The 20,000-nt window shown below is 45.8% G+C and overlaps 1 protein-coding gene across 2 annotated transcripts in view; it reads right to left on the bottom strand.

The window, feature by feature from the left end:
- Positions 1-20,000, bottom strand: part of cyth1a (cytohesin 1a) — a 52,312-nt gene that overhangs the window by 19,898 nt on the left and 12,414 nt on the right. The window contains exon 1 of one of the 2 annotated variants that reach the window (XM_080008904.1): positions 12,634-12,826. The exons of the other annotated variant lie outside the window; for it this stretch is intronic. Within the exon in view, the coding sequence (XP_079865030.1) occupies positions 12,634-12,661 (28 nt within the window). The 5' untranslated portion in view covers positions 12,662-12,826. Of the gene's footprint in view, positions 1-12,633; positions 12,827-20,000 lie in introns of those variants that run through there. 2 annotated transcript variants of the gene reach the window in all.

Here is a 20,000-nt window from a genome sequence, read left to right as displayed (position 1 = left end):
ACACACACACACACACACACACACACACACACACACACACACACACACACTACAGAAAACAATAGAACAATGGAATAAATAACAGATTATTGATTACAATCTTAGCAGCCATTGCCTAACCCCAACCAAGGGTGCCTCGTGTCCTTCACTAATATCTAACTAATATCTAACAAATCAATTATAGACAAAGGATTGCGCACGTGATCAATGACCCCTTGAGGTGAGACTCCGGGGCAATTCAAAACAGAGGAACGTGTGTTTCCGAGGGCGGCAGTCCAGTCTGGGGTTGACCTTTCCCCATCTTGTCCCCGTCCCACCCCCATGGCCCATTCACATACAGTCTTTCGACCCATTATTTCTGACTTCAGCGACGTGGTTCTTTCACGCACGCGCTCCGAGCGCCCTTTATCGGGTGCAACCACTGAACATAGAGATGAAACGTCAAGTCATGTGGCAAGAAAGGAGAAATTAGCCCCAAGAGTCTCACCCGGCCCCCGTTGAATTTGAGTGGATCGAGGAAAATTGCGGTCTCTCTCGATGGGACAGACAAAGCCGTGACTGTACCAATACCCCGGGGCGTCGATACAAACCATTTGTTCTGCACCGGGCCTCACCTCCAAGAAGCCTCAAAATAATTACGAGCTGGACCGTTTGTTTTAGATGTTTGTATCAGACTGTAGATGTTTTGTTTTTCGACTGTTCCCTCAAAAGCGGATTCTTGTCAAGGACCGCGCGGACTTGGAAAGACAAGGTTCACACACAAATGCACCAACAAGTTAATGCCAGGTTGATCAAATCCAGACCGGGACAGCAACTCCAATAGTGCAAACGAGAAGCGACGGGGAGAACGGGCCTACAACAGGAAGTATATCCCTAATTCCTGAGATGTGAAGTCATACGAGGTTGCTGAGAGGAGCGACACCACATCACACAAATCAGTGACTGGATGGCGTTCTTGGCTGGGAAGGAGAGCGCATAAAAGAACGCGCGGAGGAAAGTTGACAGGAGACAAAGTGCAGCCAACCAAAGACAAGTCCATAAATCTGTGCCACAGCATGAGGATGAAGGGCAAGTTTAGTTCTGTTTATTCATTGCCTTGCTCAGACGCACTCTACCAGGGGGCACTCGTGTACACGGGGGTTTGCCGGATTCAAGGATGGCTCTCCACTTTACTGGGCAACCCCTTGACCCAAAACATATTTGCGGAAGCTCACTTAAAACCCCTTGCAAATATGATCGATTCTGGATGGACTCCGATTTTATTTTTTTTTGCATTACTGCATTGTCAATACAGCTTAAAAAGATAGTCAACAGAAACAAGAATAGTTAGTCATCGCGAAGAGGATTATTCGGATGTTCTTGAAAGAGCGGGGTCTTCAGGCGTTTCTTGAAGGTTTGTGAGTGTCTCTGAAGAGCGTTAATGAGCTGTGGCTCCTTCCACCACTGGGGCACCTGGCGTGATAAGCGTCTGGATTGGGAACTCGTTCCACGCGGTGGAGGCACCACCAGCCGCAGCCGCTCATTTGCAGACCTCAGAGAGCGGGTCGGGGCGTGTGGCCTGACACGTGGTGCGATGTGTGTGGGTGCAGATCTGCCTGCCCCTGTAGGCCAGCATCAAGGATTTGAACTCGATGCGTGGAGCTACAAGGAGCCAGCGGAGGGAGATGAAGAGAGGTATGACATGTGCATGCAACAATGTGTTAATGGCCGATCGGAGGCCAATGCTGCACATAAATCTTATTGGGTTGACCAAAAGCAATACCCGGGATGTGCCAGGAGTAAGTGGCAGCAGCATCCAAGCGGGTGGTGTTTGCCAGAGCATGGCCGACTGGGGGAAATCCGTCCACTTAACTAATTGCTGAGAAGGGCTTGTTTCACCTAGGAGCACCGCATGGCTATCATTCAATTAGCTTCTGCTCCTGGCACTGACCATGTAGCTGAACAGAGTGTGAACAACAAAGGAAAGAGCATGAAGGAAGGAAAGGAATGTGATCATCAAAGATGTACACTGAAAATACACAGAGGGGGCAAGTGAGGTATGAAGGCCGACAGGTAGAATCAGAGTCTTTGTGGGACAAAAAAAGAGGCAGCAAGAAAGTGAGGGTGAGCAGGAGAGGGATTTTATTAAGACAGATTGACTCGTGCCTATAAGACTGAAGCTTTCTAATGCAGATGCGAAAAAAAAAAAAAGAGGCAGAAGGCTGAGGGATATAGACAAAACGTCTCCATATTCATAGGGTACGTCGCTCCTCATCGGCAAAGTCTGCACGGTGACTTGCACAGGAGCGCTGTCAGAAGGGAGAAGGCCCCTGAAGGAAGCCGAATGGGGTGAGCCGTGTGTGAAGTCATTTCCGTGGGCTGAAAGACACACACACACACACACACACACACACACACACACGTCCTCCCTCCACTGGGCCTCGAATTGCCTGGAAACAGGTCAGTCAGGAGAATCGCACAAACACAACCACAAACACACACAAAGGCCTTGGGGCACAAATTGAGATATATGCTTGCATATAATGTACGATCACATCCACTTACATATATGAGATATCCTCACACACACACACACACACACACACACACACACACACACACACACACACACACACACACACACACACACACACACACACACACACACACACACACACACACACACACACACACACACACACACACACACACACCACAGCCTGAGGCTGATTAAATGAAACTCCTGCTGTATTTGCCGCTGTGTCAGCGCTAAGCAACTCGATTGTAGCATCTGAACTTTCATGAACAAAACAATAGCATTTTCCAACTCAGATCAACCCAGACCGCCTATTCTGGGACCAAATACATGGTCACAAGGGGAAGGGGGGGGGGTTCTGAATGTGCCTAACCGTTAGTTGGGCGAAAAGTAGGAAAAGAAGGCAGATAAAACTAAATTCCCGTTGAGCTGAAGTGAACAAAGAATTGGAAGCCTTCATAGTGTGAGAGACAAAAAGAAGGAAAGCAACGATCAACTCAGGTCCCAAATTCATTGCCACGGTGAAAAATGTACACTTTATGTCCTCGCGATGAGATTCAAGAGCAACCCGCTTTTTTGAGCTTGTGCAGTTTCTGGACGGGCAACGCTATTTTTGGTAAGCGGCGGGGTCAACGGAGAGGCCGGTAGGTGGTATCGAGGGAGAGAGTAATTATACCTCCCATTTCCCCATGGCGTCGCAGCCCACTAATACAGAGACTGATTGCCATCGCAGCAGAGGCAGAAAACGTCTCATTTCCACCCAGATCGCTGAAGAAATGCTCCTTGGGAAAAAGGGAATTCGAATTTGGAGCGCTTGGAGGACCACCCGCATCCACCCAGCCTCCAATCAGATGGTACCCACCCACCAAGCACCATCCACTGTGGTATTGTATAATTTGTATAGCTGGTATGAAGGCCAAGGCAATACCTAGGCTCTGGTACCACAGTGTCATGAAATAAAATGAACAGCATGTAATATATGCATCTTATGATGTAATACAACATTTTGTTGCGTAACTTGCAGACGATAAGAAGACGTACGTTAAATGGTCTCACAGTACAATCAGGTCCGAAATATTAGGCCGGTTTTATTTGACGAGTCAGATCACACTCAGGACTAATGTGGAAATCAATTATAAGTAGTGCGTGAGAGCGAGGAGAGAAGGCGTCAGCGAGATGGAATAAATGATGTTGCCTAGCGAGTTCTGTATGTACTAGGGATGCCACGGTGAGGAATTTTTCCCCCGTTTCATGACAACAACTGGTAACACCGGACATTTTACAACGGGGGGGCGGGGCGGGGGCAGGTCGCATAGTGTCCCAGTTATGCACAGCCGCAAATTACGCATGGAGATTCCGCATGCAGGGACACAAGTCCCGGTCAGAGCCCGATTAGAGTGTTTTTTTCATATGATGAACGTTGACGCTGATACGTGAAAATTAACTAAATGGGTTTTATTTCTGTTATAAAAAAAAATAATAATAATAAGTAAAAAAAAAAAAAGAGGGTCGGGGCAGTGGGCATGTAATGTAATCGGAGTACACCCTAACACTGTGTTAAACCAGTAACACCATTATGTACATTGGTATTCCTTTTTTTGGCCAAATTCCAAGTGAGTTATACAACTTTGGCGTCTTGTGAAAACAGTCTCTAAGCTGCTTGGCGAAGGATATTGCTTCTCTGAGTCTCTGCTAGCCCCCTTCACACATATGTCCTTGTCAGTCGGACATTGAACCAAAATGCTGAGCTGTGTTATGTGGCGGCTGAGGCGAAGCGCGTGCATAACACAAAAAGGGAATCCAATCATTTGAAAATGTGACAAATATCAGTTCATTGCAAGGATTGCAGCGTCAAGGCAAGCTCACGACAACAAACCACAGGTAGTGACGAGGGATGATCCGCTGACTGAAGCAAATACGCAAAAACATTCAGATATATTCCCCGACCATAAGTGTGAGGTCTAGTGTGTGTGTGTGGGTGTATGAGTGTCTCTGTGGTTGTACTTGGATGAAGAGCTAGTGGTAGATAAATGACAAGAGAAATGCGTTGCCCGACCCTCCTTTTGTCCTTTTCTGCGTTATGGATCCGGCGCCCATCTGGCCTGCACACACGGCTCTCCATTAGGACCGTCTCCCCTCCGCGCTCCTCTCATCTCCTCATATCTCTACGCTCCTTTCTTTCCTCCTCAGATCAATCTCCCGTCCCGAACACCATCGGCAGCTTCAGTTTCTTCCATATCTCGCCGATCCCTCCCCCATACCCTCCACCTCCCATCCCCCCATGGCTCAAGGCTGATGTTGTTCGATAGCCATTACCCATATAGTAACAGTCCAAGCATAATATCTATGAACATGATGTTTATCTTCCATTTCACAGGACAACTGTATGTGATTGGACCAGGCATGTGACTGTCGACTAGGCCCCGAGGATAGTGAACCAGGATGAGGGGGACCAACCATCACCTGGAATAAAGTCTGCTTTTGTAAAAGCCAGAGGCATCTCGCTTTAAAAACAATACATTGTCCAGACCCAATGTGGAACAAAGGCAGGCACCTTTTGGTGAAGATGTGAAATATGCAGAATTATGCATAACATTCCAGCTCTTTCTTGATCGATTGATCAGTTATTCGATCGATCGCTTCGCCGATACATCCAACCATGCTAAAACGCCTCACCAAATGACTACTGTTCTTCCCCAGAGGACAGCAGATCCCTGTGGGCTCCAACCCATCGACCCCTGTGCCTGAATCAATGGGAGGGCCTCCTGGAACAACGAGCAGTCTAGTGCATGATGGGCCGTAATGCACTCGGTGTGGCACACAGACAATCAATTATGAAAACACACACACACACACACACACACACACACACACACACACACACACACACACACACACACACACACACACATCAGATTCCTTCCAAGTCATACAGCTTCTCCTGCTGTTGCCTGCACCAAACAACAAAAGGTGTCCTAAGAGGTTACCAAACTAGCCTCTGATCGCTTTGGACACACACACACACACACACACACACACACACACACACACACACACACACACACACACACACACACACACACACACACACACACACACACACACACACACACACACACACACACACCTTGCAGAATAGAAACAAAACAGTGCAGATTTGTAAAGGAATGCCAGTCAGCAGCGTGGGCACTTGCTCCAAAGTACCGCTTTGTTCTGACCTGCTGACCTCTGTCGACAGGGGGACTCCCAGGACTGCGCTAACACGCACAAAGCTGGACTACAGTGGTAGCTCAGACCTGACCTGGCCCAGGACTGAGGGTGAATGAGGAGGCAGAGGGGGATAGCGGGAGGATGGATCGGAGGGTGGAAAGAGAAGAGTCTCCTGTGTTCAGCTAGGGAGGCGTGGGACGGTGGCAACAGAACACAGGGACGGTGGGAAGAGCGGTGGGATGATCACAGCTCTCCCTTTGTGTCTGGAAACAGCAGTTTGGGACATTCCTCCACGGGGGCCCCCAGGGGACCAAAAGGCACCGCCACCCTCCCTCCTCAACATCCACTTGGATTTGACGTCTCGGTCCCAAGCCGCTGTAATTTCCTCGTTTCAAATCCGCCAGTCTGTTCCTTTTAATACCGTCCCATTTCATCTCTTTTGGCCATAAAGCCTCATAATGAAGAGTTGCCAATATGTGCGTGCTTTTTACAGCCGTGCTCGTAAAAAGATGGCTGCCTCTGGGTGATCCTCTGCACTTTTAACGGCATGGACATAAGACCCTGGGGAACCAAGTATATATCCCCCCCCACACACACACACACACACCTAAACCTCACCCAACAGACTGTGCCACACGACCCTGTGAGCAGCCTGCTGCATCGATGCTTCATCATCTATATGAGTCAGTAAATGAAGCAGCATTGGCCGGCCTTGAACACGGCCAAACCAAGAACCCAAGTCAGGAAGGACAATCAGAAGGAACTGATATCGGTTGTAAGAAAAAGAAAATCGTAGAAATCCATAACGTTGTCTATTACAGTTTAACTGAAACAGGTTTGGCCGTATTAATTATCCCAGAGCCTTTGCCATTACTACTGTCACTATAATAAAGAAAATAATTTTAATAACAAGCAAAGTACCTCCTAGAGAAAACGCGCTACCCAAACAAGCTCATGAGGCAAACACTTCACAAAACAACACGCATGGGCAAATTACAACACACCAACACACATCAACAAATTCCCAAAGATTTGACCGACCAACCTGAGAGCGATAATCCAGAGTGTATTTCAGCTCCGAATCTTTCCAGAAAACTCTCCCTTCCAAGCACCGCTCCAAGCACTTTGCACACTTTTTGTTCCAAGAAGTAAAGGAGGCAGCGCTCCCTCGTTCCGCTCAGCCACTTTGGCCGAACGCTGGCACGCCTGAAGTCCACATGGCAAGTGTCAGAAGGAGGGGGCTCGGAACTTCAAGGGAAGGGATGGATGGATGGAGAGAGAGAGAGAGAGAGAGAGACTTCCCTGGTTCTTTACTGTATAATCCAGCTATCACCTCACAGCCGGCTCGCAGCTCACTGCTACAGTCCATCTGGAGAGGAGCTCGCACCCTCCCTCCTTCCCTCCCTTCCTTCATCCATCCATCCCTTGCTCCCTCCCTCCCTTCTCTCTCTCTCTCTCTCTCTCTCTCTCTCTCTCTCCTCTTGTCTATTCCTCTCTCTTCTCTGCTATCATTAACAGGGAGGCTCCACCCAGTGGCCATTCCCTATTCTGCCTCATGCCTTCTCTTCTATCCAACACAAACGCACGGCAAATGGCAGATCAGCATCTACACTAGGCTTGGGCGACATCCAAAATTTGATATGGTGACGGCGTCCGGCCCAAATATTGCGATACACCAAATTACTCTCTCGTAGTTGTTTGTGGGGGGCCGTTTGGTTTCAATGAATTACAATAAATACATACACAATAAAAACACCAATAGTTTTCTTCGGAGAGACGGTGAGCCTTAAATGCCGGATCACGTAGAACGGATCGCAAGTTGCGAGTGGGCGTCGACGTAACATGCGTGTGGAAAGGATCTCCCACTCACCAGTCACAGTGTGCGTTACAGCAACAGGATAAAACAGATAGAAGCTTACAAAATGCACAGCGATGACATTTCAATGGGGAGTTATCAATGAGGGAAATCATCATAACTATATATATATGTGTGAATGTAACACGGCCCTCCGTGCGTCCAGATCGTCGTGGCCCGTTCCTCCACATAAAACAACAATAAACAATAAAGGAGACGTAAAACAGAAACACACTGTTCTGGCGTGCCGATCGCGGGCACCCCATCGCTGGCACCCGCATCGTCTGAAACCCCTGAGAGGGAGACAGGTACACAAATTGAGGCCAGATCGTTCCCTCCCCGCGGCCCCCCCCATCGGGATGGCGCGCTAGGCGACCGCCTATAGAGAAGAGCCGGCCCCGGACAGCCCGATGCTTGGATTGTGTAACATAACTTTTGACATGAGTAAACGTTCTATTTTTGCAAGACATTCCTCTGTGTACGTAAGTGACACACACACACATACACATACACATACACACACACACACACAAATAAACACGTAGAGTCTGGTGGGACGGGCCATTTGCAGACAAATAATGGATTGAAATATGTCCGTGTGTGAACACATTGATCAAACATTTGCATCGGCTTATTCCTTGGTGACTACGTGGCTAAGCGTCTTTCCAATACTTTGGGCAAAAGGTTATTAAAACCCTGGTGGAGATTTGGAATAGACAGGATAATAGGGAGGAATCCTTCCACGGTGAGTTCATCTCCCACGGTACAGGGAAGTAACTTTCGGCCACTTCACACGTTATTGGTATGAGTCAGTACACCGGGTCTTCCCTCACTTGATCCATCGTACAGCCGTTTGCACTCCCGTAATAACACCCATGTGCCTTTTGTTACGGTGAAGATAAGCCAGTTCTGGCACTCTCTTCGCTCAGCTTTCACGCTGTCACGTCAGTTACGCTCCGGTTCTAATTTTGTTTGTCCCGGACAGAAACGGGGAGACCTCTCCCCCATGGGTGTCCTACGTGGAGTCGGATGAGTCAGTGTCAGCCGGGACGCTTCTTCTTCGCCGTCTGCGCTCGGAGCACCCCACCTCCACCTTCAAAAAGGCAAGGGTTTTGTCTGACTCCGACGTGAGTCAGCCACGACGTGGTTGTTATCTAACCACGCCACGGCTCTGAGCCTGAGGCACCGTCCTGACGCAGCACGTATGAATCCCGGGCTCCGACGCTGCTCTGCTTTTTCACAGATCGTGCTCTGGCTTTTCCTGCCCTCTTTGGCCTAAAAATGGGAGTGTGCGGATCGTGATCCCGAGTCACAGGGTTTCCCCCGACGGAACAAAGGGCCCGACTCAAATATGAGATGACCCCGTTGCTCCTGCCTGGAGTTTCTCTAGGCGCATTTCTCCTCCATGCAGCGTTGTCTATCTAACAAATTTTTGGTAAAGCTTCTGTCTAGGAATGTATGGACGGGAGGATGTGACCGGGTGGGAAAGTGGAGTTGGACGCATATGGAGGAGGGGGCGCAGGGGACATGGCCTTAGTGTTAAGCAAACACACACACGGCTCTGCGCAAACATCCTGCGGCATGAGGACAATATACACACACACAGATCAACTACACACACTAAGCATTTTCATATCCCTTACATTTCATCAGAAATATTATGATAATTTATTGTCCACAGTCAAGGAAAAAGCTTTCCAATGCTTTATTCCCCCCTTTTCTTAAAAAGTACAAGTCTATGGACAATGTAGGCCTTTGTGCCGTGATGCGGCGACCCGCGATGCTTATCTGGGTTGTCCTACTAACATCCTCTTTGAAACCCATGGAAACACGCACACTGAAATCACATGACGGAGTGGAGACAGGGCCCAACCCGAAACTCGGTTCTCGTCCCCAACTCCTCCGTCAACGCTACCTCAGCGGTGGACCGGACTGAGTGAAGAAAAGAAAATGGAGGAAAAACTCTTGTTTTGAAAATGAGCTCTCTCTCTCTCTCTCTCTCTCTCTCTCTCTCTCTCTCTTCCTGTTTGACTTCACGGAGCTCAGGGGAGCGGTGAAGGCTGGTGCTGCCCCCACCCATCCTGTGGGGCGTGAACTTCTCAAACCTCTTCCTCGCTTGTGACAACGTGCCGGGGCCGCTTTCTCACCGACTGATCCCGACCCAGACAGCTATACAAACCAGCAAGCACAAGCTGGATTTGATTGTTTACAGCTTTTAAAAATGGTTACAGCGTCTATTTGTCGCGGTCCCTTTTCATAACCAGATCCACACACGCGCACACACACACACACACACACACACACACACACACACACACACACACACACACACACACACACACACACACACACACACACACACACACACACACACACACACACACACACACACACACACTTTTAAAAATGCAGTTGGGCCAAAGATAAAGTAAGGAATCCATTGTTTAACTGTTATTTTATTTTACACTCAACCAGCCCTATTGAGCTGGTCGGAACTCAAACAGTTTTTGTTGTGTGGGACCAGCAGCCATTTTAAAAATACTTGTAAACTCACTGAGCTGATCGGCGAGTTTGGGCTGCGTTATGAAAAAAAAAATAATAATGAAATAACTCCAGGCATGTCACTACCTGCCATAGAGGAGAGACCTCATTAGAAATCAGCTCTGGAACAGAGGAGGTGTACATGCACGAGGCGGAAAAGTTTGGGAAGTTTGGATTTTGCTCAAGTTCGAGAAAATCGGTCACTTCTTGCGAACTCTCGGGTAATTCTTCCATTCTTTGGCACACGCGCTTCAGCGGAGCGCGCATGCATTCATGTCACCGACTGACGGAGAGATTATTTCCTTTTATCAGCATAAATTCTCCATCCTGCCAGCCTCTGCTTTATCTCCTTCTACACTCTCATGGTTTGGACCCGGTGATGTATTTCTGTAAACATATTACAAGCCACATGAGGAGATAAAGGGACGAGGGGTTTTCAACGGCCAGGCGAAGGACAAGTGTGAAGGACCTATTTATTTCCTTTTTTTTCCCCGAGGTCGCTCAGCCGCACGGCAAGAGCTGCGGTGAAAGGATCGGGCGATACCAGGGAACGGGTTCATTATTGTCAGGGCGAGCCGAGCGTGGCAGCGAGCCACGCGAGGCATCAGCGTGACCGAGCCTGCCGACGAATGCAACAAAACAGACGGGCCGCCGCAGATCGCCACGCAGGAAAATATTGATTCTTACGTGTTTCTGAAGCGGCTTTGTGGCTGACGTTGAATAACAACTTGACTTAATGGAAGGTTTTGCATGGTCCCGATTATGGTTCTTCGGGATGTTTACAAATGATTCTTGCAACAGTTGATTCTTATTTGACCTATTGGACGGCGGGCCCTGGCATAAATGTGGAGATATTCCTTTCAAAACCATTAGTCTCAAAAGGCTCTTTACGAAACGAAAAACTGTCCATCTACGGCATCACTCTGAAGAACCATTTTTCGCTGCTAAACGTCGGCGCTAAACCTTGGATATAATGGCCGCGCTATATAATACTCCACTTTTAAGACACCTATTAGATTACACCCCTAATGCATTACAGCAGAACCGACACACAATGTGCTCTGGCGCACGGTGGAAAGTAGTTCCGAAGCTGACCTAAAAGGGACCAAATATGATTATGGAAGGTACATGATGATTATCAAGTCAGAGGGGTCTTATAGTGCCCATTGTTCTGGAGGAACCCATTAGGTCTCCAAGCGTTGGCCCATTAGAGGACCATTAGCGACGTACAGTCCAACTTCCCAGACCACCCAGATCTAAGTAGGGGAAGATAAATGGACCCGTTAGGACCACAGAGGGCTTTCCCCCTGTAAAGGCGGCCGCCCTGTGCGGGGCCAGGCCGTGCCGCGGCTCGTGGGGCTTCAAAAGCCTCTCTGAAGTTCTCCCACTCTGCCCGGGGAACAAAGGCAGCAGCACATAACTGGATCAATCAGGCGGCGGTTTTGCGACGCTCCTTCAAACGCGATTAATCGTGACGCACCAGACGCGTGCGGATTAGCTCACGCGGGCCCGGGCCAATCAGGAGCGCAGGCACGGGAAAAAAAGAGCCGTTCTGGACAACAAAGAGAGGCGTGACGCCGGCGGTTTCATACTTTTGTCGAAAGGTGAATTCCGCACACTCTTTGACTGGAAACAGGGGGATTACATGTTAAGTCATTGGCTGCAGATTCAAGCACCAGCAATAGAATCAAAGATCAGTCCAAAATCAACCTTAAAGGGGGAAAGATTATGGTTGTGACTGGACTGCCCATCATCTTACCAGATGACCACACTGAAGGGGACGTCAGGTCCCCCTGCATGCTGGTGATGCACATGCTGATAACGTGCGGTGCGCCGCGCACACACACACACCTGTTGCTTCGGCGCGGCCTTCCCCTTTTCCGACTTTGCGTTTGCAGAAACGATTGCGGAAATGAACCAAGTAGTGTTCTTGGTGCTTAGAACCAAGGCACGGGGTGTTATTACTATGCATACATGTGTCATGACGGGAACACACGCTTCTTCACTTCTGTCAACATGAAACCTGCGTATTTTGGAACGACAATGTGTCCAGACAGTGTGTGTTTCAGGAAGGAATGTAGGCTATAAATTACACCTTATTATACCATTATTTAAATGATATATATATATATATATATATAATTATTATATATTTTTTAATGCTAAATAAAATATCGTATGCTTGAAATACTATACGCACATGACTTCCCTTTAAGGCTGATTTTTTTCCCCAGGGAACAATATATTCATTACAAGCGCAATTGCGCCATGTTGCACACCAATGAAACCACAAAAAAATAAAATAAAAAAGTAACAAACAGATCAACTCGGAGGTCGCACGGATCACACTTCAACTTGCCCAATATCTGTTGTTGTTGTTGTTGTTGTTGTTGTTTTTTTTTTCCTGCGCTTCCCCCCGAAAGCCTCACCACACCACACCCCATCTCCAACCACAAACTACCAGACCGAATCCACGTCGCGTTCGTGTGTTGCCTCCGATCCTCCAACTCACCCACGCCGTCTTCGGATTTCAGCACCATGTTCGATCCGACTTCCGACCGACTTCAGCGGCGGCTTCGACTGGAAACGTCGGGCGCGGAAATATCGATACCTGACGTCTCGACAGAGCGCCGTCCGTCTCGTAACTTCGAGCGCCGTGCGTGCGTGCGTGTGTGCGGCCGGGAGCAGGAGCGGCGACCGGACGGTTCCTTCCTGGGTTCAGGGGAAGGGAGTTTTCTCCTCGGTCCCGGGGAGGAGGGAGTGGTTTGGCGAGAGGGATCAGCCTGCCACATGACGCGCCGGACGCCATGTTTTACAGCCTAGTGCCGCTAGGGGCGCTGCTCTCTCGTTTGCGACTTTTATTATTATTATAATAATTATTATTATTATTATTATCATTATTAGTCGTAGAAGTAGTAGTAGTAGTAGTAGTAGTAGTAGTAGTTTCTGAAAAGAAATAAAAATAAATCTTGCGCTTTTTTCCTTTCGCTCCTCTCTCGCCATCGCTCTCATTTGTTTTCTAATTCAAAGTGCTTTATTTGCATGAAAGTGACAACAATGGAGTCGGAAAAAAAAAAACACCAAAAACTCTTTCAGATGACAAGAAAGAAGTGAACGAATGAAAAAAAATAAAATAAATTCATTCAACAGGAAAACGTCTCTCTCTCTCTCTCTCTCTCTCTATATATATATTTCCAATTAAACGGGACCTGCTGTGGAAAAACTCACCTTGCGCACACTTGTGGCCTCTGATGGGTCTACGAACACACACACACACACACACACACACACACACACACACACACACACACGCACACACTCCGTGAGTTTACTGTGAGCTGTCTGTTTCGGAAAACATGTCCTAAAACGAGCCGTTCAGCTTTGTTCCTCAGTGCTACGTCACATTGAGACCCATTAGGATTAGAACCGCCCTCCGTCTGATATGCTCCACTCATGGCTGGAGCGCCACCGGCCCCGCTCGCGTCGCAGCTAAGAGCCACAGACCAGCACAAATCTTTTCAAAGAAGAATCAATACCAACTGTCCATGACAAAACTGCAGACAAGGGAAAAGTAAGTATTTTAAAAAATAATTCTGCTGTGTGTGATTCTTTCTGTGTGTGTGTGTGTGTGTGTGTGTCTCCACTGACTGTACTGTAGCCACCGTGTTTCTCCAAACAAAACTGTAGATGTATTTATTTTAATTTTATTTTCAGACGTTTCCATAATCGAATGAACCCAAAAAGCCCCGAGCCACACTGTATCCCGTGGGAGTAAATACAACGGAACCAGGAAGCCATGTTCAAAGCCCATTGTCTCAGAACTAAGGGCCTGGCTGCTCATTTGTGATTAAAGCTACACATATAAAACAGCCCGTTTTGAAACAAGGTGGTTTTGGAGGCGTGTTAGAATGGCTCGAATGCATAATCTGAGTGGTATTTTCAGCAAAAAAAATAAAAAATAAATTCAAAAACATGTTTTGGGGACCTCAGAGACCTATATTAAACTTGTGTCAAAAGGAGCATAGTTGGCCCTCTTTAAATTCAGAGGGTTTTTTTTTAACATGGGAAACATAATAATAAAACAAAATAATTATAACTAGGTGAATAATAACTAGACAAACTCACGCACACACACACACACACACACACACACACACACACACACACATTTATAAATGACGAGGCCATCCACTCTCTGGTATTATATTTCATATCCTTATGTTTTCATAAGTAGATACAAACAGTTGTGTAAACATTGCAAACAGTGGAAATAGTTTCTCTCTCTCTCTCTCTCTCTCTCTCTCTCACCCACACACACACACACCCACACACACACACCCACACACACGCACACAAACTGCTGTTGGAGGTGGAGCAACAGAGCCGAGTGGGGGCAGGGAGAGTGACTGACACACACAGATAGCAGGAAACCGCTGACTGTGCCGTTCACTAGTGATGGGAATTGCGGCTCTTTTCAGTGAGCCAGATCATTTGGCTCAGCTCAGCAATTAGAGCCGTCACTTCAATTACTCAATGTGATTATACTCAACCTTCTCATTTCGAGAATACCACAATTCTATTTGTATAGCCAAGTTGAGTTGTATAACAAAAATAACGCTACTAATTAAAAAGTATGGATAATAAATGATTCATGAACTCCATACAGACACATATATATCTATTGAATTTGTATGTTATATTTCTGCTCTGTTCAAAGATTGTGATTTGTTATTCGTCATGCATCTATTTTCCGCGCTTTAAAGCACCACTATGTCACTTTTTTACCTTAAGATAACAGCTTCAGTAGGTTTGATGGAACACTGACTTTTAATATGGAGAATGCCACCTCTTTCATCCCCACCCCCAAACGCCTGTTCTTGCACTATGTAACCTCTGTTTTTGGGTACGAAACCGCGGTAAAAGTGCGTTACGCTTTACAGTTCTACGTCACTTCCTTGATGTTTGGCTCCGGAAATAATTATTATTTTTTGCCTGGTAGAAACGGTAAATTGTAGACTTGCCGGTCAAAAAGTCTGGTAATGGTAATAATGCTGCTCCACCTCCCCGACGGAGCGGATGAGACAGGCCGGCGGTGCACCCGGCATCCGCACGTCAGCCGGCGCCCTTACTTTCATCGCACCACAGGGTTTGTTTCACCCTCTAACTTGCGAGCGTGCGAGCCGATCTGCCAGGCCGAGCACATCTGGTACCGACAGCGGCAGCAGGGGGCGGATCCCCGCGCCCTCTCTCCGGGGGGAGCCGTAGACCGAGTGCTCACTGAAGCAGCAAAGTCCCTGCAAGGGGCGCTGTAACCTCGCTGTACATTATATCGCCATCTGTAACATAGACACCGAGTTTTATGACAGTGGTGTAAAAGTGCAATCGCACCCTTAAACTGTCGGGGCACCAAATCCCAAATGCCAAAAGTTATTTGCTGCTTTAGATTTGCGCTCCGAGGGGGCGGTATTTAACAACGTTAAACATACGTTATAGGATCATCCTGTTATTCTGTTTTGTGTTCATTTACTACAAAAAAAAAAGAGAGAGAAAAATAAATGGGCTCTCAGACGGCAGCCGGCTCCCATTGTTCACCGAAAGAGCTCACAGAGCCCACTCGGTCGCAACCAGCACATCAGTAGCGTTCACCACATCCGCTGAGAAGAGAGGACGTCACGGAGTTTGGCTTCAAAATAAGTGAAATAGCGAGAATCTCAACCTCACATACAAAAAAAAACCCCAAATACTCATTAAAACAGACCTTGAAGTCATTTCCCCAGAAGGATAATTGAATGCACCCTTTTTTATTGGGCGACTGGAGATTTTCTTTTAGATCTTTTTCCATGTTGATTTTTTCATATGAGCTATGGCTTGAAAAAAGCAGATGTGATCAACCCAAGCCTTGGCTGCTGTTGTTGCTGTTGCTGTTGCTGTTGTTGTTGTTGTTGTTGTTGTACGCACATTAAAGTGTAAAATGACTGAGAATTTAGACGAAGAAAAAAAGAAAAGGAAAAACCAGCCACCTCCTGGAAACACCAGCTGGAGGAACTGGTTTCATCACGCCTTCTCTGAGATTGAAAACAAATGCTTTCCACCGCAGGCGCTTTTAACGCCCTTTTACTGACAATCTGCGGCAAGACGACGAGAAGACAAGAGTGGGCCTCGACTTTGGTTTCACCCGTTATCCTCCAGGTCTGTACGATGAATACCGATCGCCGATAAGGACGGTGGGGTTTCCCAACGCTTCGGCTTCAGATTTTGGACATCCAGAGGTTTTAAGGACAAGGTGTGTGTCAGTGCTCCAGGGTGAACTTGAGTGAACGGGCGGCTCTGCACGCAGCTGCACCGCCGTGACCGAACCTTCCTCCGTCTGGCTGTGGTGCAAAAGGGCGGACCTGTTGATGTCTGTATGGATATCAGTTCATGTACGGATTTTATATTAAAAAAAAATGATGCAAATTTGTGATTGGTTGATTTGGTTGAGTTTGTTAATGTGATGGCTCCCAACTAAGTACCATTCCTTGGTAAATGTCCTCATTGGCTCAGAGAAGGACCCACATTGGGGCATACTGGGTTCTGAAGGATCCTCTCTTCCAAACATCAATCCACTCTTGTTTTTTTTTTTTTCGCTCGGACCACAGTCAGTGCTCCAGTTATTCCCCCCAAACTCAAAAAGTTGACAATGTACTCAGTGTGCTCCCCCTCCGTCACATTAACACTCATCTCCTCGCTGGGAGGAGAAGGTTTATCTTCGTATCAGAACATAACGGACTCACACAGATCAATGGGATGAGTTGTCCGCCCTGCGGTCCGCTTCCTGATTTACATAAGCTATGTATGAATAAATGCGTTACGTCTCATGTGGTGTAAAGCGAGACTGTTTATGTGCACGGCCTGCGAACGTCATGGGGGATTACGAAATATAAAGAGTTCTTGTTGTTGAATGTCAGAGCATATAGACGTTAGATCACTGGGTTCAGCCGGGCTACGCAGCGAAATCTCTTAAAAGGCCAAACTTTGCTTTTTTTGTGCTATTGGCTATTGTTTTAGCAGCTCTTATGTGGGAGTCCAATGTGTATTTATTTGATCATGGATTCATATACCCTCAAGCCGTTTCCATAATGATGGTGGGTGGCTTTTAATTTGAAATACTGGCAAACCCATCTCTTATGTGTCGCTTGGGACAAAAGGGTGTCCTCAACGACATCATGTAATGTAAAGTTACATCATCTGATGAACTTTTAATTTGAAGTAACAAACTAATGTATAATGTGTTACGTGTTATTTGACATGTTATAATGATACTGTCATGACCTTTGTGTGGATTATGGTTACTATGGTTACTAGTAACAAGGCGGATAGGCCTGGGAATCAAAGTTCAATCATTTTATATTATCTATGATTGACGAAATGGCTTTGATATCCTACAACTTCAAATGGTTTGTGTCGTCATTCAATAAATAAATAGTTTATCACTTTGGCATCAGTGGGGCAAGAATATAAATACAGAGTTTGTTTTTGCGAGCAGTACATAATCTTAAACCCAATATTTATATCCGCTTTAAAAAGAGATTGGTATTGGAAAAGGTATTGTTTTGGAACTGGTATCCATATTGGTAGCAGCATTGAAAACAAGCAGAAAACCTTTTTTTTTTGTCATTACTGATGGTGTTCACTTTGGGAAGTGGGCCCACAGGTATCAGGTAAAAGTGTCAGTTCCTGATGATTTGGTATCAAAGGTTTTCAAACAATACCTATCACTGAAGATAGATTCTCTGGCCAGATTATTATTTTCAGTAGTGTAGGACTGCATCAACAGATTAAGAAACAGTTCCCTCTGAATAGATATCTAGATGTGATTATACTTTCACACTGGGATCACTATTGTAGGGCTGATTCCTATGAGGGGCAAATAATACCCGCCTCCCAGGCCAGAGGAATGCTAACAGCGTCCTCTGCTGGTGATTTTGTAGATTGCAGTTCTCATTTGGCACTCCCCAAAATCCACACAGTATACATTTTTTAATTTCCTCTGCGGTCACCAAACACCTGCCGTGTTTCTCGTGACTGCTCCTTGATGTGTTCATCTGCATAATTTTCATAATTTCTCCCAGATAGGTTAATGAAGTTGTACTTAATACGGGATGTTTATGGAGCTGGCAGGATCTATGACAGTAAAATTTAATAACATTTAATTGGACTCATGACAATCCACTGTATCCGCAAAAAGCCTTTAATGCTATGTGCAGTCAGGGTGTGTACGCCTGCAGCCTGACAGTTTAATTAATGAAATATATGCAATCCACCATTCCATCCATCCATCCATCCATACATCCATCCATCCATCCATCCATCCACCCACCCACCCACCCACCCACCCACCCATCCATCCACCCATCCATCCATCCATCCATCCATCCATCCACCCATCCATCCATCCATCCATCCATCCATCGACCCATCAACCCATGCATCCATCCATCCACTCACCCACCCATCCATCCATCCATCCATCCATGCATCCATCCATCCATCCATCCACCCACCCATCAACCCATGCATCCATCCATCATTTATATATTCTTTTGGACTGATTTTGAGTGTCCAGCCTCCGTTTTCCTAATCCAATTACCTAAAGAGGCATCGGGGCGGTGCAGACCTGCAGACTTAAAACCTTCTGTGTCCTCTGTGAGACCCCGCTCTCCAAATATCTGGGTCAAAGCAGCAGGCAGCGGCAGCCAGGCTCTTCTATATATGCAATATCCTGTTGTTTTATTCACTAAAACTATACTGAAAAACAAATCAACTATACCAAATAAGGATGTATGGATGTCATGTACTGGGTGCTTATGTTTGGATTCCTAGGATCTACTTTCTTTCAAGGGGGCTTTTTACAGGCCCTCACGGCTCTGTTTCAAACTCTCTTTGTAACGTGACGTAAAGTATGCAACGTAGAGTTGAGAAAGCAAGATGTCCGTTTAAAGTTGTTTTTAAGAAAACCTTGAAAATAAAGGTTTAACAGAGGTTTAACTGAGCCAATGACTCCAATCAAATAACTTTTTTCAGTTCTGCAAGAACAAAAACGTGGGCTACACTTAAGTTTAGAACAAACACTGGATACAATAATGTATACCTCAAGCAATATGTAGTCAAAATAATAATAGTATAATAATAAGTATTATTATTATTATTATTGTAAATATTATTATAATTTTTATCATTATTGTTATTAATGTTGTTGTTAATATTATTCATATTAATATTATTAATAATATAATTGTAAATTATTATTATTATTATTATTATTATTGTTATTAATAATAATAATAATAATAATAATAAATTGATATTAATTAATTAATCAATGAAATAAACAATTAAATCAACAAACAAACAAACAAACAAATAAATAAATATAGTTTATTTATTTATATATTTATTTATTTATTTATTAATGGGAGCAGCTGAAATAATAATGATAATAATAATAATAATGACAACAATAATAATAATAATAATAATCACATTATTACTACTACTACTACTACTACTACTAATAATAATAATAATAATAATAATTATTATTATTATTATTATTATTATTATTATTATTATTATAAGTAATAATGAATATGAATCTGAACCAAACATTAGACCATTAGACATTACCAGCCTTTCTTCAGCGTAATAACTTCCACCAACCTCTTCCACAATACGCTGATTTGGCGAATGTTATCTAACGTGGAATGCTGCTGACAAGGTGCATGTTTGCGCCTCCAGAGCAGCACGAGCCAAAGTCAAACATATCGCCCTGTTCTCAGCTTCTCCCCGGAGCCTCGGGAGTAATTTCCCTGTCAGAGAGTCGGCACAGAGCCGCTTTTT

The sequence above is a fragment of the Zeus faber genome (assembly GCF_960531495.2).
Source record: "Zeus faber genome assembly, chromosome: 11".
Classification (NCBI taxonomy): Eukaryota; Metazoa; Chordata; class Actinopteri; order Zeiformes; family Zeidae; genus Zeus; species Zeus faber.
This window is presented reverse-complemented; position numbering and strand designations above follow the sequence as displayed.